This window comes from Zootermopsis nevadensis, unplaced genomic scaffold (assembly GCF_977971745.1).
Source record: "Zootermopsis nevadensis isolate Lab colony 2312 unplaced genomic scaffold, Znev_1.0 Znev_ptg000003l, whole genome shotgun sequence".
NCBI lineage: Eukaryota > Metazoa > Arthropoda > Insecta > Blattodea > Termopsidae > Zootermopsis > Zootermopsis nevadensis.
In genome coordinates, this window is record NW_028259135.1 from 4,946,453 (window position 1) to 4,973,877 (window position 27,425).

Below are 27,425 nucleotides of genomic sequence, written 5' to 3' on the forward strand. Positions count from 1 at the left end.
GAACTTTCCTCTTAATTGACATAACAGTACCGACTGACAGGAATGTGATTAAGAAGGAAGCAGAGAAGATCCTGAAATACAAGGACCTTCTCATAGAAATACAGAGAATGTGGAAAGTTCAAGCAAAAGTAATCCCAATAATTTTAGGAGTGACAGGAACTGTCTCCAGGTCGCTCAGAAAATATTTGGCCAACATCCTGGGTGAACATGACGTCAGGGAACTGCAGAAGACCGCCATTTTGGGAATTTCAAACATAATCCGAAAGACGCTTTCATAAAATAAAATTATATAATACATGTGGCACTTGCTAAAAACAATATGTGTCCTGGAAATAGCTGCTGCCCTATGTACCTTAGGGACAAGGTCTGTCTCGGGTACATGGAAGTACATACCCCATAAAGTGGTGAATAGATGGGATAATAATAATAATAATGGTATGATGATTGTATTTAGAAACTATGTATTTAAAAAGTTTAGTTTTTATGTGGATGTGTTGTATGTGTGTGCTTTCTACGTATGAGGACATGTTGCTTCAGCCATTTTTATATTCCAGAAGTTGACTTTTTTTAACATGTTTTACAACAAAAGACAACATGCTTCTGGTACATGTGTGGATGCATTTTAGGAATGTGTGGTAGTAATGGAACAGATTGTGAGCTGATTGAGTACAAATTTGTTCAGAATGTGGATGTACAAAGCATCTATAGTGGCTATGTTTTTTGATTCTGTGGGTGAAAATTTGTTAGTTTAAATCATAACGAGCAATGGAAATGGTGTAATTAGACGCTCTAGATTTTATTGAGAAATTATGACAATTTTCTTTCAGAAATCAGGAAGTGGACCGTGAATCGTGATTAAAAGAAAGGGAATTTTATTATCCATTTACTAGTGAAAAGGTGGATTGATATGATCCAGAAAATTCTCATTGTAAAAGCACTGAAACAAGATGTTTTGCACATATGTGTGCACTAAAAGTACACAGTGAAATCTTAGAGATAGTAGCAATTAGGATGAAGATGTTTCATATGTTGGTAGAGATTCATATGAAATTAACAAATATCAGGAAACCTTATGTGCCTTTATTTAAAATGGAACAGCTGAGAAATCAGTTTTGTTATAATACACAGACATCACATCATATAACATGGTTTTGTCACTGCCATGTTGATTTATAATCCACAAAAACAATGTCAGTAAACTCTATTAGGATGACTGTATGATCTTCATAAATATTTCTTGCCACAAAGGCTCCTTGATTCTTCAGTGATTTTCTTATATATTTTTGAGTTTTACCGAAGCACACATCCTAGAAGAGTTTATATCGTTTAGTGGTTAAATTCTGTGCCTTTAGCATTAGTGTGGTCTGCTGTTATGGTCAGGTGCCCACTGAGTATTTTCATTACTTTTCTCGTTTATATAACAAAATAAATAGCACGGTCCTCATAATGTCTCCATTTGAGTGGTTCCAGCTGTTCAGAACATTTTTTCTTCTCATTATTCAAAGAGAGCTAAACATAATGGAATGGAACAACATTTGGTGGTGGTAACTGACAACCCATTGATATGCTTTGTGGAGATCTTTCATTTTAATAAAGAAAAACTTCTTTTGTGAGTGTATTTTTATGTGAACATATGATTTATATTGTTATAGAAATAGTGACTTTCTTATACTAATCTTAACACCAGATAAATTCAGTCTGTAAGGTTCAGAGTTTCTAACTGAAAGGTTAATTATTGTTAGATATGACATTTCTCATCAGACTTTAACCATACAAAATTTTGTTTTTATTTTTGTATAGGGAGGTGCTTCCAGGAATTACAACTCCATTATCTCAGTCAGTAACAGTTCGTGCCTTAGACTTGGCAGTGCGACATCAAACACCTTGTAGGCCAGGAAATTATTATTCTGCTAATGTTATTCCTGTAAGTCATCATATCCTGGTCAACGTTCTAAATGTAAGTAAAAATGTTTCTTGTAACATGAGAAACCATTTCTGTTTATTTAGACATATAACTCTCTGTTATTCCAGTTGCATTTGTACATATGTTGGCCTGCCATTTCAATTACCATGGATAAATGTGCATTACTCTATAAATGTATCACATATACAAAGTGAGATGATAAATATGTGAGTACCAGTACATGAAAATAATAATGATAGGAAATCTTTGTCTGCTTCTATTATTAATCACTATTCTTATGCATGAGGAACACCTTTGGAACTTTTGTGTGCTCCAAAGAACACATCCTTTCTAGTCTTGTTAAGTTCCTCACCATAAGTTGCTTATTTTTCAAAGCATTATTACAACAAACTATTTTATAATTCTGTGTTATCTGGTGCTAGTGTCACTTGTACCTCACAAGTATGTGCATCCACCATGTTGTCATTACTGATTGTAGGAAATTATAAAATACATATTTGGAGTCTCCTCCAAAGTTTGGGGAAAATTGGTCAACTGTTTCAGGATTATAAGCATGAACAGTATATTGATCACATAAACTTACTTTTTACCTCAAGAAAGGTAAGTAGGCTGAAAGTGGATCAACTTTTATGAAGGAATAAATTCCAGGAATTGCATAAACTGAAATAATATTACCCCGCTTAAAAATTGGATGACTATTCAAAAATAATGCTGAACTGTGAAAGACAAATATACATAATGTAGTCCCTTGAATCCTAATGTAATATGGTTCTTGTGATTTTTCAGACAATGCTCATATCAGTGGGTTCAGAGATTACGCTCGGAGACAAAGTTGTCGATTTGGCTCTCTATGGCCGCTTGGTGACAACACCGGAACTGCTCAAACTTGCTATAGAGAGGAATGGGGTAGTCGGGTCACTGGGCAGGCTTTGGGCAATGGTGAATTTTACAAAGGTAGGTTGCGTCCTTCTGCCATTTACCAAGAAGAATGGTAGGAGAAAATCAGAAAGATAAATGAATGTTGTGTGTGTGTGTGTGTTATAGAAAGTAATTAAAATGTTTGTCATATGCACTAGTCATTTTAATACTTTTACATTCATATTTTCAAATATCTATTACTGTACAAAATTTCATAATCTTAGTTTTGCCCCACCTGAAGAGTTTGTAGAGAACCAAAGTGTCAGAGATTTGAAAAGAAAGATTTTACCTTCACATGATACCCAGTAATATTACCAATGTGACTGAAGTGAGTCTATCTGCAGCCTGATGGGCATTTCCACTTGTCTTTTCAGTCTACCATTGTTTTTGCATTGTCTCTACCATTTCTGTCACGAACTCTTTCTTCTTCTTTATTGACCCTATTTGCACGAAGAACATCCACTACACCATCTCTATTATGATGTGTGTCACATCTGTTTGTGCAAGACATGAAGTTCCTCATTCTCTTCTGTATAAGATTTCCTTCATAACTTCAATACCTCATTGGTTTCTGATCACCCACTTCACCGGCAGGATTATTATTTCCTATTCGGTCCTGTCGACCAGTTTCGGTGTGGCTTCCAACTTTTGTGTCTCAGAAATCAGTATTGAGTTGACTTTTCTGCCTTTGTATGCAGATCATATCACTATAAACATGAGAAAGAAAAATGCGTTCTGCACGGGCTATGGCATTCTGCCTCGTTACACTTGACTTCACTCAGTGCACACACACTTGTACTGTGTACATAGGCTTAAGTATTGTGCCTCATTGCACTCAACTTCAGGCACTGCATAAATGATTTCAGGATCACAGCTGCGTTTCCACAGCAAACATTATTATGGTTGTTTTGTGCTAATTGTTGCTCAGAGGGGATTATTATGATTAATTTATTGTTTCCAGTCTGGAGACATTTTGTATCAGACATTATGTGACTTTGTTTTTTCAGGATATGTTATTCAGCAGACAAACTTTACAACAGGCTCAGAAGCTGGCTCGTGAATTTGTGCTGAACCACGAGAATTACAACTGTGCTAAATCTCTGTATGCTTGTATATCAAAGAATTTGATAACTCTGGATGAGGTAAAGTTCTGTTTTTGTAAGCATATGAAAACTTAACATGTAACACTTAACCCTCTTATTTTTGCATTGAAACAGATTGTAACTTCAGATTTCACCTCATCATTTCTCTAAAGAACAGTTGTTTTAGGTCATTTCATAGTAACCAGTATATAAAAGGAAGAACTTCCCCATGTCTGTTATACAGTTCTTTGAAGCATGAAGTTTATTACTTAACGTTTCTTGGAAAGAGCAACAAACGAGCCCTTTCAAGCACCAAAACCAGGATGGCAGTTTACACAGAATCTTTTTTGAGTGTTTAGACCAGTATTAGGTTACAGTGAGTGATTGACTTCCTGACTGGCTAGCCGACTGACATGTCGATTACATCTGTCATCTTGGTGAACAGAGGGATCCTTTCTGATGCATTATGTATAATAATATTCTGTTCATTATGTCATAACTTATCATTCTGACTTTCTGTTGTATGAATCGCAGTCATTGTGTTTCAGGTATGTAACCGTCATGGGAAATCATCAAGTATCAGTGTGTTTACACAAGTGATAGCTGTCTATGTACTAAGTGAAGGACATGAAGGTAATATTAATATTTGGCATTTAACACATGAGTTATTAGTAATCTCCTAGTATTATTAGATTCATTATATTACTTATGATAAGGTGATAGGATGTAAATGCATGAGGAAAAAACTCTCAAGGAATGAGATCTAGGCATAGGTGGGAGGATAATATTAACCTCTGTTGTCCTCTAGTTGGCTACGTGTCACACTGTTATGCCACCAAACCAGTAATCCCAGAACAGGGGTCCAGATAGCAGCCCTGTAATACCAGGATTTAAATTCCACATATGACAGAGGTGAAAGTTGATAAAAGAAAACAAACAATATGAAGTTGTGGACTAGATTAAATTGGCTGTAGATTAGGTCTAATGCTAAATTTTTTGTGTGCGTAAACATACTAATGAACCTTGGGTTCCATAAAAGCAGGGAATTTCTTGACCAGCTGAACGGTTATAAACATTTCAAGAGAAACCCTCTAGCATTGCGTCATTTATTTATTCATTGCTGTGTTACAGTGACTAAAGATCTGCTCTTCTCTGACACAAAGCTTTCAAACATACTTTGCAAATATGAGTTACAGACATTGACTGTTTATCAGGTCAAAGTGTCGTATGATAGTTTATTTGAATTGCATCTTTATAAATTAAAATAATGTGTGTGGTCACTAGGTGTTTTCTGTGTTTTTTCTCGTATAGTAACAATTGTTTATTGCTTTAAATTATTCAGTGCTCTAATATTTTGCCTAAAGAATGGAAAGATTTACTCCAATGGGTACATATATTTTGGAATTACAGTTTTTACTAGTTTGAATATTTTATTAGCCTTGATGTTCATTTGTCGAAGATAAAAATCGAATGTTGCCAAGCTAACTGCACTACAGATGTCACACTGCACAGAGTCAGAAATTACATTTCCTTGTACTTCTTTAAATATTTTCCACTTAAAAAATATTTCAGCCATAAATCGTAGATCCAGATCTATATTTTATGTCATTTACATCCAGGAGTTTATCAGCGTGGATAGTTCTATAAGTATTATTAATGGTTTAGTTTTGAGTTTGCTATTTGGAAGGTACACAGTTGAAATTTCTACTTGGATGATACATATCTTGATTACATGATATAAGAAACAGTGAATGATTCACTTTGTGTTTACTTGTTTGGTGTTCTTTATTTGTCATTGTGCTTTACTGGGTGTTTGTCATCTTATGACTGCAGAGCTCAATGCAGAACACTATAGCGACATGGGGTTGTTGCTGTCTTCCTGTTCTCAGATGGTTTCAGCAGAGATACCAGTAGCTCTAGAGGTGAGTTGCACTGCCTTGGGTAAATCTGAGCCCATCAGTTGTCTGTTGTCTCAGAGTCTACCACAAATATTATATCCACAGAAAATCCAGGGTCCCTCCATTACACTAGTGGGATATTCTCTCTTGCCTGCAGAAGAAACACGTACATCTGTAATATAACTACTGATTATAGCAAAATGAGAAAATAGAGCCCCAATTATCTGGCCTTTGGTTGTCTGACTTTCTGTTTTATCTGACGTTTCCATTTCATCAACTGTCAACTCGGCATGCAGCGGAATGATCGCACTCCCTACCATACACTTTCTACATTTGACGAACTGAGTTGCTTGAGATGTACTACTGCTGTTCAAGCACTGGCGTGACCATTCTGAAATGAAAAGGAAGCTCAGAAGCTAATACCCATTACTTATTTCTTAAAAAAAGTATACTCTTTCATTCACAAACTTGCGCTATCTTGAATACAAATTTTGTTTCTGAAATTATTTCATTGTATTAACTGTGTTTAATATCATAAATTGAGTTGAAATTTTCCCCAATCTTTTTCATTAGTCTTCTATGTTATCTGACTTCATAGATTTATGGCATGCAAAAGAACCTTACGAGCATGATACAAGATGTTCCGTAAGCAAAATTCAGCTGCCATTTCTCACCCATGTTTGTCCTGATTCTCTACTAGATGGCTCTAGCAGACAAATCAGGACTGAGTAGAAATTGTGTAGAGGCAGTGGGCTTGTCACTCACTACTCACATATGCACACTTAAGAGACTAATAAGGACAACTTGCCATGAGCAACTGTCCCAGAATGGGTCAATGACCCATTCCTTGAAGTGGGAATGAAATTAAGTATAAATGCGTGTATTGTTTATCTGATACCATTTACCGTTGCAATGTCTTAGGGATGGTTGTTTCAGAAATACTGTTTTTTGACAACATAGAGTGTCTTTAAATTCCCATATAATGAAACTAGACTAAAATTATGCTCTTCATAGAGTGACAAATGTAACTATGCTGGTCTCTACAATCTCTTAAAAATAAGTTCCTGGGCCATCTGGCATGCCGTTAGAAGTGTCAGGTTGGTGTCCTGACAATGTAATGACATTGATGGTTGACCTGGACCACCCTGGCTCAGCTGCAGCCCTGCCTGTGATTTATTTGCTTTGTATAACATGCAAAATGACTGTTGAACCTTGAACACAATGTATTTAAATACAAAAATAATTAATAGTTTTATGTAATACAATTTGGCCACACTTCAAAAATGATAGTGTCGTCTCCTCTCCTCTACTTTCTGAACTATGATTAGTCGTTGCCTTACGTTTCGCTTTCTGTGATCAGGATCTGGCATCGTCGATCAGTGCAGCCGGCATAGCGCCTGAATTCTGCAGAGTTGTTCCGTCTGAGGCTGCCTGCTGGTTAGAGGAGAATTGCCCCAGTGTGGCCACCAAGCTTCACAACTTTCTGAAGAAACATGGTCATCGCTGCATCAAGGAAGTAAGCTCCAAACTTTATCCAAGTTCTTTTGGATTCTTCAAAAGTAAATCAGGATTAAATATATCTGTTTCCCTAATATCCAGACAGTGATTCTTTTGTGGGATTTATTCAGTTACTTGATTTAATTGTAAGTAATTCTTTTTATTCTCTTGGGGTAGTAGATTTGAAAGACATTTAAATATAATCCTTTAACTTTTCAAAATCTGAAACACTTCTTCTTTCCATACATGACGTTTTTCAGGAGTAATAAAATATTTAAATTGTAAACTAAAACTTGCATTTGTTAATTTATGACAGTGACATATTTGCTAGAACATTATTTTTGTAAACATATTACATTCCTTCTTGTGCACAATGTTAATCTTTTTCTACCTAAGATTCTTCCACTTTATGTGGGTCATCTGACAGCCAAGCCTCTTCAGTTTTTTCACATGTTCTTCCTTCCTTTTGTGTGACCTATTGTTTCCATCTTGATTTTGGTCTCTTTGTTTGATATTTTTATCATTCTTTCGTGTTCAAATCATCCTTGTAATTTTTCCTTCATTCAATTTTAAAGTCTGTCCAGACAATCTTATTCTGTTACTGCTAATTTACATTTCCAGATGCTTCTCTTTAAATTCCCTCCTGCCCCCCCCCCCCCCCCCCCCCCCTCAATAATCCTATAATCGTTACGAATCTCATCTCTGCTGCTGCTACTCTGTCATTTTCTTCCTCGGTCCATGTCCACGTTTCATGTAGCAACTTTCAAATAGACACATATTTTTCTTCTTAGGCATTTCCCATTTCTAGAGTGTGTCTAAAATTTTCCTGCATTTTTATTCTTTATGAAACTCTTCAACACTTCCGTTTGTCATTAATTTACTTCATAAGCACCTGCAGCTCTCCTCTTTTCATATTTCAGACTAGCTTTGAAACAACAACTTTATATTCCAATGATTTTTATTGGAAGAGTTTCTCGTGAGAATATAATGAAGTTTTTATGATCTGTTAAATTTTAAAATCTGCATGAAAATCTGAAGAACATTTTCATGTGTGTTTAACTCTGCATGAAATAATTTGGAAACACTGACCATATTCCTTTATTTCCTAATGCTACAAGCGTCTCGTGGGTGATGTTATGTTCTCTTTGCACAAATAAAAGCCACAGTCACAGAATTTTATGATCCACCCTTATAAAAGACACACCACTGTTTTTGTGTGTTAAGTTCTCAGGTTCTTACTTCATTTGCTTGTAGTTTGAATTGATGACAGAGACCTGGAGTATGAACCCTGAGGCCCTTATGAAGGTTCTTCAAACAATGCTGCAGAAGTCGGCTACAGACAGGTTTCAGAAAGCAGCTAAGAAACAATTCACAGATAAAGAATTACTGTTGCAGCTCAAGTCAGTGAAGAAACGTGGCACTAGGTAAGCACAACTCTCGTACTTCAGTGGGGATCATAGGTTCTTGTCTGTGGGCAGACAGAGTAGCCGGTAGACAGTGGCAAAACTACGCTTATCTCAGAAAAAAGTGCTCTTGCTACCTAACATTAAATCCGCATCCCAAAATGTATTAAAAATTACTACTTTTATATCTCATGTACCAAAACTTGGGAAGCATTTCGAGAGAAACATTGAACAGTTCTTATGTAATTGTTCCTGTCAGTTTTTCTGTTGTGTGAGTAAATTAATTGGAAGAATGTACATTCTGCATGACAGTGACTTGGCCAACTAAATTATCTCATGTGCTGTTGTTTTGCCAGGGATTTACAAAAATCCTGACATTCGTTACCAGTTTCATTTTGATGTTATGAAGAAACATCTATTTAAACTCCAAAGTACCAACTTAACAGTTCCACTATCATTGAACAGCTGCCACTCCCATCCACTTAATCACTGCAAATCCTTTCCTGTGTGGTCACTAGAACCACCTTGTCATCACCTCCCAATTTCCCTTCATTGTATCTGATTGGAAATGTAATGTTCTGTTATCGGAATGGAAGACAAATATTGAAATATGTTTTATTTATGATGAAGGAAAGTTGTTCAGAAAGTAACAAATATTTTACAGTGATTGCAGTATTCATTATGTTAAGAATGTGATGAAATATAAAATAAAGTTTTTACATGAGAACTGCCACATGTTGAAGTGGTGGTGATGTATCATTGTCAATGCAATTGAGTTTGACCTTCACAGATTTATTTTGGGTTGGCTGGTACCGCTGTGCCGCAACTTTGTGCTGCAGCGAGAAGCAAATAAAGACTGCTGTATCTTTGTAAACCACCAACTAAGATTGGCTTACCGGAACTTGGCACAACTCATGGTGAAAGAGGGACGCTTACCGGATGCTGACCTCGTGTTCTTCTTCACTCACTACGAGCTGGGAGCGCTCTTGCAAACAAGGGACCCTGTTCTTATAACCAAGTAAGTCCACCTCCTCGTGCCTCAAACTCTAAGTCTCTTATATTAGGAGGTACACAGAGGAATGCAAGACAGTACATTCAATTAGGGCATTATTGCTTCATGATCATTATCTCATCATATGTCTTTAATGTTGCAGTACTTTTGCATTTTACATACGGTCATACAAAAATTAAGTAACCAATTAATGAGAATCTGAATGTCCATTGCTTTTAATACCAAGGCTGCCATCTGAGATTCACATACCCAAATTTAGTCCACTTCTGACTTCTTCATGAGTACAATTTTTATTTGTTACCACTGTTACTACGTATTTTTAATTTATTAAGTTTTCGAAGGATTTATTAACTCCTTATATATAACAATTTGTCCTGTAGTCTGGTAATGAGGCATGGCACATAAAATTTCCTTTCTCTGTATTACTGCTTTACTGATTTCCATTGTGGCATCTAATAGAGCTTCTGTATTTTTCTTCATGATACAGTACTTATGTTTTAGCCCACTAGATGTAAATCATCAACATAGATCATAAACTAATGCTTACCATTTATTTCCAAACCCTCTGTTTTCTTGGATCTTCCTCATGCCACATCCTAAAACAAAGTTGAAAAGCAACGGTGATAAAGCATCTCCTTGTTTCAGAAGATACTGAATAGGAAATTCAGCAGAAAAATGTTTACCTATAAAGTCTTTACTATATTCTTCATTCAAACACATTTTAATAAGTCAAATTAGATTATACGGGAGCATCATGATGTGACTGAATTAAATAACAATATTATTATTAGCTGTATTCAGACAACAAATCAGTATAACAAGCGTGTCGCTAGTATGTTCTTTGTAACAACATTAATAATACTACAGGAAGTCTATAAATCACGAAGTTTGTCATTTTGTGGTGTTCTGCTTTCTGTGCCTTATTCACTTCTCTTAGTTTGAGACACGTTCCTTAAAATTTCATTCCTAAATATTTACGATGAAATATTTATGACAAAAACTGTACACTCAGAGCAACATACAGTGCATAAAAATGATACAGAATTGTAGTGACTATAGCTTTGGCTCCACCTAGATTTTGGTGACTACAAGAAAATTTGTCCTGGCAAAGGGACGTACCGATGCTCCCACACTAGGCACTGCAGAGCCAAGCTTCTTCCCTGAGTCCCACTGTCTGGTAACCACCACAGTCTCAGGGAATGAAAGTCTTGTTACAATCTCTTTAGGAGTCTCTTATAGACTCCACCATCACAAAATTCTCCCCAGTAAGATCAGACCTGTAGCATTAACATCTTTTCTAGTAGGGCTTTCCCCATCTGAAACTTACTGCGTTGTCTGACCACGTAGCACTCACAGTCCACGATTTATCCACCCTGAGGAGTGATTATGCAATTCCAATATCTGCTACACTAATTTGTTTTACTATCACTGTCCTACAAGGCATACACAACAAAAATAACGAAGTTACTCATTTGAGTAAGAAGATTTCTGTCTTCCGAGTTGTTGCGCTGTGTAGTCTGGTCGATGTTTACCAACGTTTCAGAGGTCATACTGCCTCCGTCATCAGGGCGATAGTTACTCATGTAAGATCTGAGGTTTTCACAGCTGTGAGTATGAAGATTTCTGTCTTCTGGGTTGTTTCCCTGATGACGGAGGCAGCATGACTTCCGAAACGTTTGTAAACATCTACCAGACTACACAGCGCAACAACCCAGAAGACAGAAAGCTTCATACTCATCGCCATGATGACGGAGGCAGTATGACCTCTGAAACGTTGGTAAACATCGACCAGACTACACAGCGCAACAACCCAGAAGACAGAAATCTTCATACTCATAGCCCTGATGACGGAGGCAGTATAACCTCTGAAACGTTGGTAAACATCGACCAGACTACACAGCGCAACAACCCAGAAGACAGAAATCTTCATACTCATAGCCCTGATGACGGAGGCAGTATGACCTCTGAAACGTTGGTAAACATCGACCAGACTACACAGCACAACAACCCAGAAGACATAAATCTTCATACTCATAGCCCTGATGACGGAGGCAGTATGACCTCTGAAACGTTGGTAAACATCGACCAGACTACACAGCGCAACAACCCAGAAGACAGAAATCTTTGTTACTCATGCAGAATTCTACAGCGAACAGATATCTTTCCAAGACAGACTGCCTCACAAGTTTCATTCTCATGCCAAGATAAATCTAAACTAAGGTTTCTAATTTTGATCTAAGTAGTGTCCAGACAACAATAATCCTACTTCTTAATTAACAGAATACTCCAGTGTGTCTGTGTTTGTGATGTACATGGCCAGCAGCATTCTCAGTAGATGTATTTCACACATTTCTGCTGTAATTATCTACTGTGTGCTACGGAAACTCACTAGTTCTCACACCCACTCATCCCATATGAATGTTTAGCATTGTGAGACATAGGCTGCTCTTGCATTGTATCAAGTAGTGATGGACTTGTGAAATCAGCAGTGTTCAAAAGCCTCAATTCAAGATGGCTTCTTCACTCGTACAAATCTATTAACTACCAAAAGACTTTCTACTTCGAAATATAGTACACTGCAAAATAATACTCAGAACAATAAAATAATTGTGTAGTAAGAAAACCCATTTGCTTGCAGGGCATTGCGGCGCAGGAAATTGCAGCACGAGTGGAAGCAGCTTGTGTTTCCGCAGATAATCAGGGGATTGCCTGCTCCTCTGTCTGTGAGTATGAGAGGCAGTGAAAACATATTTGCCGAAGTTACAGCGCACATTAGCGCATTCTGTATCACCAAGATTTCCTCTCCATACAAGTCTGTGAGAACTCTCAGTTTGCGTGAGGCTTATTTCAGTCCTGCAACGTGTACTGTCAGTGTCAGCCTTAGCTTGCAGATTAATACTAACTTTTATTCATGTCCTCTGTTGTATGGGCAATAAACTGCAGTAAGTTACAATTTCCAGTTCCAGTTTATTATACATTTTCGTTCCGCATGCCACAGGCAAACATCCAATTCCATTCGTAGATTCTATAAAAAAAATTGTCACAGGAACTGCTACAGACTAAACACATCCCGTGTTGAGAATCTAGTGAGTTAATGAAGGAAATGTGAGTTTCCTGAGTTTGATACAGATGTTTATCGATTTCTTTATGATTTATGTACATCCTTACAATTGTACAAAATAATTTGTCTTTGATGTTACAAAGAATATTATAATTTTAGATTTGGATCCTAAAAATTACTGTTGCTTTAAAGCTGTTTTTCTAAGGGTCGTGCGTATTACAGTCTGAATCCTCGACGACATCAGCAAGACCTGGGACTTTGGGAGTTCGCCTGCAGGGAACATCCGTGTGCTCTGGTACGGTAATGGGGCGAGCGTGTGTAGTGACGAGCCTGGAGAAGATTGGAGAATTGAAGCACGGCGATATCCTCATCACGCATAGCACTGACGTCGGCTGGAGCCCATATTTTCCTCTTCTTGGTGGAGTTGTCACTGAGCTTGGTGGTATCATCTCGCATGGTGAATATGCCAAGTTTTCCATTATTTGTCTTCTTCTCGTGTCATTTTCATGTGCTCAATTTATGTCATGTCAAGTGATTACGAACTGTGAGAGTGGCAGCAGTTTTGTACTGTCCGAAGGCATTGTACTGATGTTTTCATGATTGAGGAGAAAACATGAAAATTCAGCCAGGATTCAAACCAAATATCTTTTCTTCTAGACTAACATGCTCAATTTCTTATGGTGCATAAATGCATCTGCGTGCGCTGGGTATAACATGTAGAATAAATAAAACTTATAGAATTTCTCTTTCATATGGTGAAAAAAATTCCCTTTTGTAGGTTGCACTGGTTTCTATAATTAAGTTTTTAAAATGCAGTTGTTCTTTCCTGGATATACTATATTATTAATTAACTTCAGAACAAATGTTGACTGAAGTCCACATTAAATTATAGTACAGTTACCTTGGTTTCAGAATTTGAGATTAGGTTTATGAATCCTTCTGATGACACTGGACTTTGTGGCTCTGATGTCTCTCTCTTGTCCCAAGAATTTTATATTGAACACTTAATAATTTTGTTCTTGTTATAATTCCGCCACATTCCACTCTTCCAAGCAGACTTCAATGTGACATGTTTTTAGCTTTTTATGATATCCATTTTGTTATCTGACAGTTTCATTGAGCCATGTGCAATAGATTTTCACAAAACGTGTGTGATATTCAAAACTTTTTTTTTTAGAAACGCCATTTCAGAGTTGAATTAATGTAGCAGATTTTTTAATAATTAACTACCCCTATGCAGCAAAGGCCTTCGTAAGAAGCTAATAATCACTGGGCTAGTCGAGAAATTCTCCTTTTTTGTAATCTGAACGTTAATTACCATGTTCACATGAGTCCATCACCTGCGCCAGCTGAACCTAAACTCAGGATCAAACTGTATTTCTTTAAGATGCATTTATGATTACTCTCATGCATATTCTCTTTGGTCCAGGTCTTCTGACCAGGAAGTTATATCCATTTCTCATCTTCTCCCAAAATTCATTGAGCTAGAGTGTCTTTGAGGGTATCAGCAAACTGTCCGTGAATTTAGGCGACATTAAGAGAGCCTTAATCCTTGGTTATTTGGACATTTGCGGTGGACCGAGTGGCACTGAGGCCTCTTGTGTTCACATGTCACCACCCTCAGTGACAAGCCAACTCTTTCGTTATCTGAGACTTCGTCTGTGGCAGGTGCTGTGGTGGCCCGTGAGTATGGCCTTCCATGCATCGTGGGTTGTCAGGATGCAACGAGGACGTTCTCAACAGGTCTGTATGTGCTGCTGCTTCATCCTGTTTTGGTGAAATTTATATTTTTCATAGTTAAGTCACACTTTGTCTCCGTCAGCATACGTTACATTTGATACGCTGCATTATATTAATAATATGTAAGTACTGTTTCCATAGTATGTAGAATCATTTTGAGGAAACTATAAATTCAATTTGAATTTGAGCGTCAAATAAGGGATGCAACCGACCAAAATTAATGTCACATGACAAGGTTTAGTTTAGACTTACCAATACGAAATTTAATTAATATCTGACAGACATGACCTCACTATTATGCATTCATTGTATGTACATAATAATTTGTTCATCGCTATTGTATGACTTCATTCTCATGCAAATTAATTCGAATGTCTTTGCAAATTATCGAGGCAAAGAATGATGCACGTGTGTTGTTTTAGGGGACACGGTTCTTTTGGTGGGGGCCATGGGAACAGTGGAGAAGATTGAGCAAACTGCGACTGCTTCGGAGTGACGTCAGTGTGGGCGCAGCGGGTGTTATGGTAACTTTCATACTTGGTAATATATAATACAGGCATTCAACTACTGTAACTTGTATTTAATTTGAAACATGACGTAAGGACACTTTGAAAGGTTAACGGAGTACCTTCGTCTCTGACTTATTGGCCTCTCTTTGTTCTCTGGAAATTTAAATAGTTTCAAGGTCATGGCGTGTATTACTTAAAAATTAAAATGCGGGTATCCTTATTGAGTTAATGATCCTAATAACATCTGGTGAATAGTATAAATGATTACACTCCTCGTTACATAGTTTTCTCCAGTCTCCTGTCACTTCATCCCTCTCGTGACCAAATATTTTTCTCAGCACCGTGTCCGCAGGTGCCCCCAGACCTGCGCTCGTCATTAAATATAAGAAATCGTGCTTCACACCGACAGACAAAAAGGTATATATAAATCTGTCGGTCCAGTCCGTGGCCTGCAACTGATCATGTTTTGAGAAGAAGGCTGTAAAATATTATCAGGCCCAGAAACTCATGTACTGTTAAATACCACAGTCGTCATGGTGCTCCGTAGTCACGGTTGCTCTGCACAGCTCCTAGCAATGCCCATTTTATTTATGTGCTTGGAAGTATCTGTACATTATTTTGATTTGCATATTGACTGGAGCTGGATCCTGATAAAATGTGAGAAACCACCTTGCAGTTTCTTCCATGTTATTGATTTTCCACCGAGATACATGACCTGAGTCTTCCTCCAGCTGTGTAAGATTTGAGGTTTTCACAGCGGTGAGTATGAAGATTTCTGTCTACCGAGTTGTTGCGCTGTGTAGTCTGGTCGATGTTAACCAACGTTTCAGAGGTCATACTGCCTCCGTCATCAGGGCGATGAGTATGAAGATTTCTGTCTTCTGGGTTGTTGCGCTGTGTAGTCTGGTAGATGTTTACCAACGTTTCAGAGGTCATACTGCCTCCGTCTTCAGGGCGATGAGTATGAAGATTTCTGTCTTCTGGGTTGTTGCGCTGTGTAGTCTGGTCGATGTTAACCAACGTTTCAGAGGTCATACTGCCTCCATCGTCAGGGCGATGAGTATGAAGATTTCTGTCTTCTGGGTTGTTGTGCCTAGTAGTCTGGTCGATGTTAACCAACGTTTCAGAGGTCATACTGCCTCCATCATCAGGGCGATGGGTATGAAAATTTCTGTCTTCTGGGTTGTTGCGCTGTGTAGTCTGGTCGATGATAACCAACGTTTCAGAGGTCATACTGCCTCCATCATCAGGGCGATGAGTATGAAAATTTCTGTCTTTTGGGTTGTTGCGCTGTGTAGTCTGGTCGATGATAACCAACGTTTCAGAGGTCATACTGCCTCCGTCATCAGGGCAATGAGTATGAAGATTTCTGTCTTCTGGGTTGTTACGCTGTGTAGTCTGGTAGAAGTTTACCTGACGTTTCAGAGGTCATACTGCCTCCATCATCAGGGCGATGAGTATGAAAATTTCTGTCTTTTGGGTTGTTGCGCTGTGTAGTCTGGTCGATGATAACCAACGTTTCAGAGGTTATACTGCCTCCGTCATCAGGGCGATGAGTATGAAGATTTCTGTCTTCTGGGTTGTTGCGCTGTGTAGTCTGGTCGATGTTAACCAACGTTTCATCAGGGCGATGAACATCACCCTGATGACGGAGGCAGTATGACCTCTGAAACGTTGGTTAACATCGACCAGACTACACAGCGCAACAACCCAGAAGACTGAAATCTTCTTCCTCCAGTTGTTTTTGATGCAAACAGCTCCCATCCTCATCTGATCCTCTTCGTGTGGAATACTCTGTCCACACACGTCTTGTACCAGTTTCAGTGTTTATAATTTGATCCTGAAATTCTTTTTCTGCAGTTGACATAAGTAAAACACAGATTCTGTAGACAATATGTTGCTGGAAGGGTCAGCTGTAGTGACAAGGGTATCCCTCTGGATTGTTCGGATTTTGGACCTTGCCCATTGTCTCATGTTACAAAACAGCGTTTTTGAGAACTGGATGTGTCCTCATCTGTAGGTGTAGGGCCATATGCCAAGAGCAACAAGACCGGAACAATTGAATTTACAACCTGAGATGTGATCTTCAGCTCAGTGGTTTCCCAACGCAGTCCAAAGACACGTTTCTCAGTTCTAGGGGAAGCTGTCATCCAGAATAGGGGAAAAGACCTCGTGGTTTAGGGTTATCCCTTACATGAAGGGCATTTCTGAAAGGTTCAAATGTATACAAATTTCCTACAACATTAGGACAATGTTCAAAATAAAACTCTCTTAGAAGGTTATGTGTGGGATCCAGACCGGAAAGAAGTCTTGTTACATTGATCTTGCACCACGTATCAACAGCAACAATTTGTGTTGTAAAATATTGGGACACGACAAGAAACATTTGTTCCACCTCGAAGTCTCGGCTCGACTCGTCGGCGAAGTTAGTGAGTCTTCCTCCGAATCATAAACGTGCGCTCCAAGCGTAGGACGACACAATGACCAGTGGATCTTGAGAACTGTCTAACAGAAAACGTGATGTTGGACCTCTCGTGGAGGAAATTAGAAAGACAGAGCTGTCTCCATGCATTTAATTTGGAGCAAGATTCTGAAAAGTATAACAGACAAATCACTACGGAGCCCAAAACTTTCGTTTTCTCAGGCTCTGAAACTTGTCAAAGCGTTGAAAGTTTGTGTTTTGTCTTTGAGAACTTCGTCCGTCCGTAATGGAGCTCAAGTTTACCAGAACGAAAATGTCGAAGAAAGGAATTTCCAGACGGAAATGAATGTTTTTCTTGGCTACAACTCTGGAAGCAAAAGGTTTCATATTGAGATTTATTACGTCATGCTGGACGAATTATCGATGGTGGTTAAACGAATTGCACCGAGACTTGCAAAGAGTTTCCTCAGAAGAAGGGGAGATGACGATGACCAAAACACATCTGAAGAAACACATCACCGTTACTCGTGTCCTCTTTGAAAGGGAACCTTGAATGGCCTTACGACGTCCATTGTGAGTGTAAAGGTACTTGCAGGAAGCTTTTTTTAGCTGATGTTTTGCCTAATACGAACATCCTTTACAGATTGGAGAGGCGAAACGCCGAAATCATGTATTTTCGTACGACAAGGGCCCCGACCCTAGAAAACGTCTTAATTCGGGCTCAGTGGACTAAGAAAATAATTGAAAGAGCATGAAGGTGTCGAAGTTAGTGTTGTTTGCTGTTACAAAATAAGTTATTTCTGAGATGATAAAGTTGCGTCATATTGTGATAAATACGTATTTGTTTAAATCTTGTCAGTCTAATCACAATAAAATTCCTATTAAATATTAAAATATTACCATAATTAACATTTAAATATTTAAAATATATTAAATGATATTCTCTATCGAAATGTTCGATTTACATTAGAACATCACTTTTTTGATGTTCTAATGTAAATCGAACATTTCGATAGAGAATATCATTTAATATATTTTAAATATTTAAATGTTAATTATGGTAATATTTTAATATTTAATAGGAATTTTATTGTGATTAGACTGACAAGATTTAAACAAATATAAGTTATTAATCCAAGGTTGGAACCAAATTTCATGTTTTTGACTTGTGGAAACTTGGACCTCGTTAATCAGTGGACAAGCAGACCCTGATAACGCTACCACTGGTTCATAAAACATAAAAGTCCAAGACACGTTATGATTACGCCAGTTTCAACGTTTACGAAAATAAATGCCGAAATATGCACGTATAACAGCGTGATGAGTCTGCACATTCCTTCTTTTAATTGTGAAGCGTAAATAAACACAATTTTACAGTTCGATAAACCTCCTGCCACGTAAAGATGCACAGTAAACCTGTTTGCGCCTTGCTCGCCTCATGAACACATCGTTGGCTCACTCGGTGTCACGGCAGGCTGTTATCACACTGTTTCTTGGTTAGGTACAAACTTTTCGGACATTTAATCGGTCACCTGTTTCAGTTGTAGGTATTTTTCTTCACGCGCATGCGTCTGGCTATCCATTCCTCTGATACTCTTTGCTTACAGATACGAATTTACCCTCCGCTGTTTTCATGTCGTCGTTAAACGTAAGTCTGCTACCAGCCATATCAGTTCCACAGTGTTCAAGTCGCTGTGGTAAGGAGGGAAAAGGAGATCAAATGTTCATTTTCTCTTGGTATAGAATATATTTTGAATTTTTTTTTAAAATATTGTCTTGTTTAATTTTATCAGTGACCTTTTGTTCAATCTTCAACATTTTCTTTCACAAGAAATATTGTTCTTAAGTTTCTTGTAAAGCGTCACACTACTGAAAATGTGTACTGGGATTAATCGTGTTTTAATTTTTCTGTTGTGTTTGCTCTCATAAATATGGAGCGATTTACGCCCCTGACGCGAACAAAAACTCACGAAGGTCTTCATCTATTGTCCGTGTTGTTTCATTTCAATCGAAACTTCAAGAAATGTCGGTTCAATAAATTCGAACAGAATATGTGAAAAATCTTACGAGAAGAAGAGGTAGGATGGCGGGACACATTCTGAGGCACCCAGGATTGGTTAAGTTGGTAATGGAAGGAAAAGTAGACGGGAAGAATTGTAAGGGGAGACAAAGATTGGAATATGTGACGCAGATTTTTGAGGATGTGGGCTGCGAAAAATATGTGGAAATGAAGAGATTGGCGAATGATAGGCGAAAATGGAGGACCACGTCAAACCAGTCGAAAGACTGTTGACAAACAAATTTGAGTAAAACTGGCCAGTGTGAAATGCCATGAAAATCCGTTCAGCGGCCCACTAATTCGTACACGTGGTCAAAAGGACGGACATGGGGACGTTAATGGGCCCATTTTTGCAACTTACCGTTGTGAACACGCCAAAAATGTCGGCCTGCACAGAATGACATATTGTTACGTCATACATTGCTGCCACATCTGTCAAGATTGAGTCAGGTTTGGCCTTCAAAGCTACCGCACCAAGACGGCTACACGTTACTTTTAGGAAAATGTTTTTGTGCAGAAGATACTCGAATTGCAAGACAGGAAGTAGGAAGAAACGTCTTGAGTTGTGTGAGGAATAGAAGAAAACGTATTGTTAAGCTCGCGCACAGTTCCCTAACAAGCGACTTTCTTCTTGTTTGTGTGGCAACACTGAGAGGTTGCCCGTTTCCAGGTCGTAGCACGAATCACCTATATAGCCTTGCGACTGTCAGTTGTTAGAAAGTCGCGAGCGGAGTAGGTGGTGTTGCGGTGTTTTGTTTGCGAATGTGTCGGTGAGAGCGCCTTACTCACAGCAATGTGTTCCATGATTTACGGAAGAAGCTGCGACATTGAAACCGTAAGTTTTGCAATTTAGTGGATTACATTCATGTGACTCCTTAGTTAAGTTACCCGACGCTCATGAAACTTTGTCACTGCATGAAATGTCATTTGGCAGGATTCGATTTGCAAATGTAGGGTTCCTCCCTTTCATATATTCGAGAGGTCCAAGTGTTGAAGTAGGAAGTATATATGAACAGAAAACTTGTCTAAATGTCATTGTTTAATTCGTTGGAAAACTACTAAACACACCCACAAAAAAAGACCAAACAACATTTGAACGTGCAAGGAAGACAGAACACACATTTCAGACTGTTAACAAGATGGTAATTCAAAATGGCTCCTGTAGTATCAGCGTGTAATAATTGTTTTGTGTTACGTAACGTCGTGGGATAAAATTCTGTGTACAGTTTGGTAGAAATGAAGTTTGTTGATGTGTTATTTGGAAAGAAGGTCACTGGAAGTTCCTGACGCCATGTTGAATTTTGTCTGTATTGGACACCATTATGTTTATACAGAATTCGCTTGTCGCAGGCAGTTAGAGCCTTAAATGTCCGTTTCTCAGTCTAGTAGTGTAAACTACGACTGTGTATTTATTATTCTGGTCTTGGGCGAGAAGGTGTTATATGTGTAATTAATGCCTCTGTCGATCTGTCAAAGCAGTACATGGAATCCTGTGCAGCTACTACACTGCCGTACCCTGGCTTAGGGGCTGCAAACTTTCGAATAAAACTTCGTAAAGACAGGGACGCATCGCGTGAACTTGATCGTATCATTAAAAGAGGAGAGGATTTGTATTGAGGGGGTGGGTTGTCCACTGTTTGAAAGAAAGATCACCTTTAAAATGGCCCAAGTCCAACACCGGAAGTGATGCAAGCGTACAACTGGCGTCATAAGTCATGCCATTCGGAATTTCCTTGTATCTGTCCGCATGTGACATTTTTGTACCATTCATTAGTTACAGTTATGTATGGCCGATGCGTACCAAGCTGAAAGCAACTTATCAGCCTTTTTTTTTTAGGGAAACATTAATTAGTATTACTGACTTTCTGGAGACGTGGGACGAAGTTAGACTGCGAAACTTGTGCTTAGTTTCGAGTAGTGGGAGCGGGATATATATATTTTTACTAGGCAATTTTTGTATGCACAGAATCATGCAGTTGAAAATGATTCAGCATTATTTTAAAAAGTTTGTGTGTGGAGTCTCTGAGCATCAAGCACTTGACTACTTCATTCGTCTCGGCGTGGACTCTTTTGGCCTAGCAACATGACAATTGGACAGCAACTTCGCTGCAAATCGCTCTTTTGTTCCTGTACCCGGGACTGAACTGTGGGCAATTCTCTCACCATTCTCATCACGATGCGTCGCCGCGATAGTTCTGTTGGCCAGCGAGTCGTCCATCGCCCTTGTTGAAGAGTTGGGCGGCATGGCGACCCACGCTCACGTAAAGTACATTTCTGACAGAATATCAGACGTATGGACAAGTTGAAAGACCGCGAGGAACGAGGTTCTGACGCTCCAGTGCAGTCCACCTGAGGACGCTGAGTTAGCAGCCGAAGGTCACGCAAGGGGACTTGGGCCTGGTAACAGCGTTCTTGCACCGAAACGTAGGTTATTTCCGGACTGCGGGAAGCTGATCTCAGAGCTCGACGCGCTGTAGTAAAAGCTGTGTACGCCAACACAAATTACTCCGCCTGGAATTTGCTGAGAGCCTTTTGTATCGCCAGCGGAACAGACTAAAGTTCTCTGACGAATCTGCGTTTGTTTTTGCAAATGATTTCAGTGAAGAGACAACAGGGAGAGCGCTTCCACTGTCAGCGTGTGTCCACATACGCGCGCATTGGTCGCATGTCACTTCTCATTTGTACTTGGATCTGACATGAAGGGGCTTTAATAATCCAACACATGGAAGATCACCCAGACGGCCTTCAGTGTAGACGCATCTTGAAGGACGTAATGCGTGCGTGCTTTTTCGCGATTGAACGGTCCGGTTCCTCCAACAGGACCCTTACATCAAAATGACAATGACGAAAAGAAATCCTGTCTTGTTTCGCCAATTCTGCACAGATTATGCTGCAATAATGCGGATGAAAATGCTGTCGGTTGCTTTTCTCTCCTGAACCTGCGTACAGGATTCGTAGACATTAATTAATTAATTAATGTTTCTTTTCGGATGAGGGGTGCAATTTTTGTGCTGTAGTTGTCTTTTGATAGCACGTGACCTCTTCTTCATTTCACTATCGTCGTTTTGAAACGAAAAAGTCAACTGATGTGTCGCAATTTGTGAGTTGTTTAACGACGCATGTTTTTGGTTGTTTTTCTGAACAACGAATTGGAAACCATGCGGATGAAGGCGGTCGTCGCCTGATTGAAACGAGTATCCCAGGGGACGGAGAAAAACCACGGGAAACCTCAGTTTGATAGCCGTCTCCGGGGCCTCTCGATTACAAAGCAATCGTACTAACACTGGACCACGGCGCCTTCGACTTACACGCAGTTTCGAAGGAGTTTCGTAATTGTAGTCGGCGGGTAAACCCAGGGCCGCAATTCGCCGCTTGCAGCAGCTGCTGATCTCTGCCCAGAGCGCCCCATCACGTGACCAAATCACGCGAGAGAAAGCTACTTTACCACACCCGCTGTCTGTATCAGGAGCGTGGAATGTTAATAATATTTTAATCCAGTCCTTGCCGCCATCTTTGTCATCCACGTTAGAAAAAAACAGATCGGGCAAATTCGTACCAACATCCCACGCGTGCTTTCTGTCTAGAATAATAATGATTCGCTGGAAAAACCATGTCCGTCCGCAGTTAAATTGAGTGAAGCTGAAGTAACCAAACAAGACCGCGCCAAAATAATAAAATATCCAAAATACTTTCAAAACGATGAAGTAACTTTTGTGTCAGGTGGAAAATATCGATTTCCGTCACGAACCTGGGAACCATCTGGAGACCGATCAAACTTGTGTCGACGTGGTCGGTCGCAGGACCTTCAGGGTTCACGCTGACTGCTAGCCAGCTGTCCGGCCCCTAGGTTTACCTGACTTGTGTGCCACAGGCTTTATTGATAATTTTAGTACATTTTGGTACATTTGTACGCACAAGGATGAAGTGGTTAACTTTGTCCAAGGAAATAACTTATTTACACTGAAGAACTTTCTAGTCTGGTCTTTCCTATCTTCGTAATCACCATGACCGCAGCTTTTATCATTGTTTAGCCACTTCATCGCAGACATTACCACAAAACGATAAGCATTTTCTGTGTTTTATAACGTTAATTTAGTTTTTGTAAGAAATTTATTCACGACTGCGTGGAGTGCAGTTTCTGTCTGGTGATTGGTTCTGTGAGCAGTAGAATTTTTATATGTTTGAGAAGGCGACGAGCGGATGACGGAGGCTGGGTTTGGGGTTCAACGGGGCTAAGAAAGTCGTAACCCTTCCTCAGGTTCACTTAAAACAGCAGCGAGGAGAATCTGACCGTCAGGGTTAACTGAACGCGGTTGCAAGAAGATTGGCGTTATGCAAGCTGACCTAGTGGAAGTACTGGAGGTCAGAAGGGCATTGCTGCGCTGTGGAAATCGGAATGATAATCGTGACCTTGACCCACGATTCTTCTGTCATTAGAGAATTATGTCAGCAATTACTTACACAGTTTCTTTGCTGATAAGATTCAGTGTTAAAGTTACTGGTGCGACGTTAAATGTGGAAGGAAATTAGAACGTCAACCAGAGGTAATAATGGTTTTATGGGCTTAAACCACGGTTTGGCGAGTAAGGCCCGACGCTGTTAAACGAAAGAAAAGTTGTCGATTGAAAAATGAATCTACGGAAATTATCGGAAATAGTTTAAACGTGTCTCTGAGGACCGTAATGAAAGAAAGTTTACCGAAAGAGGAAATTAACGAGCTGGAAACAAATAGTGAGAATTTTTTTTGTCATGAAACGTGTTTGCGTTTGTTTTCGTGATCTCGGATTCGGGCGGGCTCCGATATCGGAATTATTTTGACTGGAACTTGACAAACCGTGCGTTCCCACGTCCCTTTTTTTTTTTTGACAGTGGACAAAACGTGTCAAGTTGGATGCGTATGCAACCGGAAGTGTGTTTTTACAGATGAACTGAGTGCGTGGGAATGAAAAGGGCACATGTCACTGTTTTTCCAAAAATGACGTTCTTTATGGAACACCATTCGTTGAGCACAGACCCACGAACTTGTGTGACGCCCCTTTCACGTCGAGCTTGTCAAGAGTTCATTGTTCTACGTATTTTTTTTCAGAAGGTCTCTTGTGTCGCTTTCATAACTGCGTCTTTGTTCTGGGATAGAGTCTTGAACCACTTAGTGGAAATTGCAAGATCTGCTGCTTCCAGAAATACTTCTGCAAGAGATTTATTTTTATTTGTCTGGGAACTTTTGTTTGGAATGAACGTCGTGAAAGTAATAAATAAGTCGTGGATGTCAGGGCAAGGGCGAAATGTGTTCTTCCTTATTTTGTCCACGTCATCAACCACGCATTGTCAAGGAAACGCTCATGACTTCCGACAGACGCCCTCACGAAAACATGAACCTACAGTTGTCAGATTTTGTTTTTAAAAAAGTTTTACACAAAATAAACAGGATGTATATACCAGAAGAGTATCCGAAATTTATTGAACCAACAGGAAGGAAAATTAGTTTTCCGTAACCGTGGCAACGACGAGTGTAAACGGCGGTGGTCAGAATTTTAGGAAACGAACCCGGCGTCAGTTTAGTGCCAGCAAAGCTGTTCATGGATCCCAGAGGTATTACTTTTCAATTTCAAAGCAACTTGTTGCATGTGTGAACACTCACGACAAGGGAGGAGTACGGATGAGGATGCTTTGTGCAGGTTGAGCTTAGAAGGCGGTGACATTAGGTGAAGGAACGCCGTGGATTTCTGTCGAAGAAGACGTGAAAGTCCAGGGTGGCGCTTGTCGAAAAGCACGACGTCGGATGTGTGGGAGTCATCGTTCTCCATGCCGGAGGCCGCCGTGGTTTCATCATCAACACTGATTCTTTGACTTGTTTTAAATATTGCTTGTAAAAGTTGTCACCACCTACTACGAAGGTGTACATCAGGCCCAATTTTCTTTGCATGGCAGACGGCGAAGCATTGTTTCGCCTTCCTACAAGTGACTCCCCCCTCGTCTTCAGCTTGAGAATTTCTCCGGCCTAAGATCTTTCTCGTCACTGTCCCAGCAATGGATCTCCGAGACCAGGTACACTAATTAAAAATGTCGGCGATTGTATGGTCTGAGGTGACGTCATGCGCAATTCGGTCCAGTTTTTGGCCTCCATTTGACTTGGCCACACTCACCTTCTCCCACCACGAAGGGCCTTTCCAATCCTGCAGTGACTGTTGCAGCCTTCAGAATAATACGAACGGCGAACAGCCGGTCGCTCAAGGTTGCTCGCAAAGCGAACATGACTTCAGGAAACAAAGAGCTGGTTGCGTAAGTTCGTAAACGTATCATTCTGCTGTCTCTCGTAGCATCTTTTGTAATTTTCCATTCGCGAATTGGGTCAGCGTGCAACACGACGTAGCGCGCTGTGGGAAATCCACTCGCGATGAAGGGGCTCCGAACCTCGAATTGTCTTTTGTGCTCAGGAGGTCCCGGGTGGGAGTCCCCGTCCGATGATGACTGCTTGTCGTGACCAGGGTTCGGAGGGTTTACCCTGTTCCTGCAGGCAAATGCCGGGACAGCAGAATCTTAAATTAGACCACGGCCACTCCCATTATCCCCTTTCCAGTTCTTTCATGATCATTCTATCATTCGACTCGCTGTTGGCAGCGCTTTTGAATAAACAGTACATACAATAAAAACGCTCAGCAGCTCAGCAAAGGTCATGGCCACATTCTTCCGAACTCTGGTGTCGCCAGTTTAGAATCTCGTTGTCTACCCTGAAGGTACGGCAGGTCTTGTCGAGCCGTGTTGTGTTTTCCTCTTCTTAAAACCTGCCTTTGTGACGTCTGTCGCCGCAGAGCCCGCCGAGATTCGCCGATAGCACTGAGCGACGCTCATGAATACCACGGAATCAAAGGACAGACATGCAATTTGATGTCAGGCACTGCATCGACCGTAGTCGATTAGCGACACGACTTTTCTTTGAAATCGATGTTTGATCGACGACTACATCGTTGATAGTACACAGTTCACGGAACTTGTTCTTGCGATGGGCTGGGAACGCAGCTCGAATGGCAAAAGAATATCTAGTGTTGAAGACCTCTTGTAAAGCGACTGATTGCTATACCGAAACTAAAATGGACGGACGGACGGACGGACGGACAGTTGTATCTGAAGGGTGAATGCTGTGGTTGCGCTGTTGAACTTCCAGATCTTAGGACTTCAGGGTTCATTTGCAACATGGTTAATTAATGGCTGTTAGTGGTTTCTTGCTTTTTTCACTATTCTTTGACATTTCTTGCGTAGTCCGTGAGAGATATTCCTGATTTTATTTTAATGATCTGTTCCAGTGTCGTGCATTACTCCTTGTTTTGTATATTAATTTGTTTCCCCATTTCCCAGCGCAGTGTTGCACTGTGAGTTTCGCAGCCTTACTCGAAGAGCCAGTCCGTCACTGGTACCATGCACCGTGTGGTGTGACCTGGATTCCGGCGGTAAGAATAGTCAGATGCACGTCACGTATACACCCGTCTTGCCCCGTGGTTACATAGCGCTTAGGGTCCACGCGATTTGTCATTTCCGATGGCTCTGTTTCGCCAAACATTGGACGCCCTGCGGCACAGCGGTCTCAAAATCGAGTCTGGTTTGCGTTCAGAATACCTAGAGCGCCGTTCAACCCGCAAATTCAGTGGTACCCGTACCACGTCGTTATCACAGCATGCTACCCCCCCCCCCCCCGCCCCCCGGCCGCCGCCGCCGCCGCCCACCGTCTAAGAGGAGGAAGTGCCTGTTTTGCATTTTTAAGATATTGGCACCACTGCCGAGTTGTTCGGTTTTCCCCGGCTGATTATCATTCCGCCATTGCTCGTGCCCATGAGATTCACGATTATAGCCCAGGTGGCACCGACTAAGCAGCAGATTGTCGTACAGTCACAACGGTGTGATAAAG

The 27,425-nt window shown here is 40.1% G+C and overlaps 2 protein-coding genes and 1 long non-coding RNA gene across 6 annotated transcripts in view; 2 read left to right on the top strand and 1 right to left on the bottom strand.

Annotated features, from left to right (window-relative positions):
* The window catches only part of LOC110839557 (uncharacterized), a 39,245-nt gene extending 23,981 nt beyond the window's left edge, over positions 1-15,264 (top strand). For all 3 annotated transcript variants that reach the window (XM_087340373.1, XM_087340377.1, XM_087340375.1), the window contains exons 18-29: positions 1,801-1,957; positions 2,711-2,878; positions 3,850-3,984; positions 4,473-4,557; positions 5,758-5,846; positions 7,183-7,338; positions 8,574-8,743; positions 9,513-9,740; positions 12,373-12,457; positions 13,018-13,252; positions 14,464-14,538; positions 14,958-15,264. In XM_087340373.1, coding sequence (XP_087196499.1) covers positions 1,801-1,957; positions 2,711-2,878; positions 3,850-3,984; positions 4,473-4,557; positions 5,758-5,846; positions 7,183-7,338; positions 8,574-8,743; positions 9,513-9,740; positions 12,373-12,457; positions 13,018-13,252; positions 14,464-14,538; positions 14,958-15,031 — 1,657 coding nt within the window. In that variant the 3' untranslated portion in view covers positions 15,032-15,264. The remainder of the gene's footprint in view (positions 1-1,800; positions 1,958-2,710; positions 2,879-3,849; positions 3,985-4,472; positions 4,558-5,757; positions 5,847-7,182; positions 7,339-8,573; positions 8,744-9,512; positions 9,741-12,372; positions 12,458-13,017; positions 13,253-14,463; positions 14,539-14,957) is intronic.
* Positions 6,704-18,896, bottom strand: LOC147874893 (uncharacterized). Its single transcript, XR_015532568.1, has 4 exons — positions 18,774-18,896; positions 10,282-10,330; positions 7,163-7,373; positions 6,704-7,033 (listed from the first exon to the last, which is right to left on the bottom strand). It is a non-coding gene; the product is annotated as an uncharacterized LOC147874893 (long non-coding RNA).
* Positions 18,897-20,205: 1,309 nt separating this feature from the next.
* Positions 20,206-27,425, top strand: part of LOC110839552 (DNA-binding protein D-ETS-4) — a 40,986-nt gene continuing 33,766 nt past the window's right edge. The window contains exon 1 of one of the 2 annotated variants that reach the window (XM_087340480.1): positions 20,206-20,360. In XM_087340480.1, coding sequence (XP_087196606.1) covers positions 20,319-20,360 — 42 coding nt within the window. In that variant the 5' untranslated portion in view covers positions 20,206-20,318. Of the gene's footprint in view, positions 20,361-23,999; positions 24,070-27,425 lie in introns of those variants that run through there. The other variant, XM_087340492.1, reaches the window with a different exon arrangement.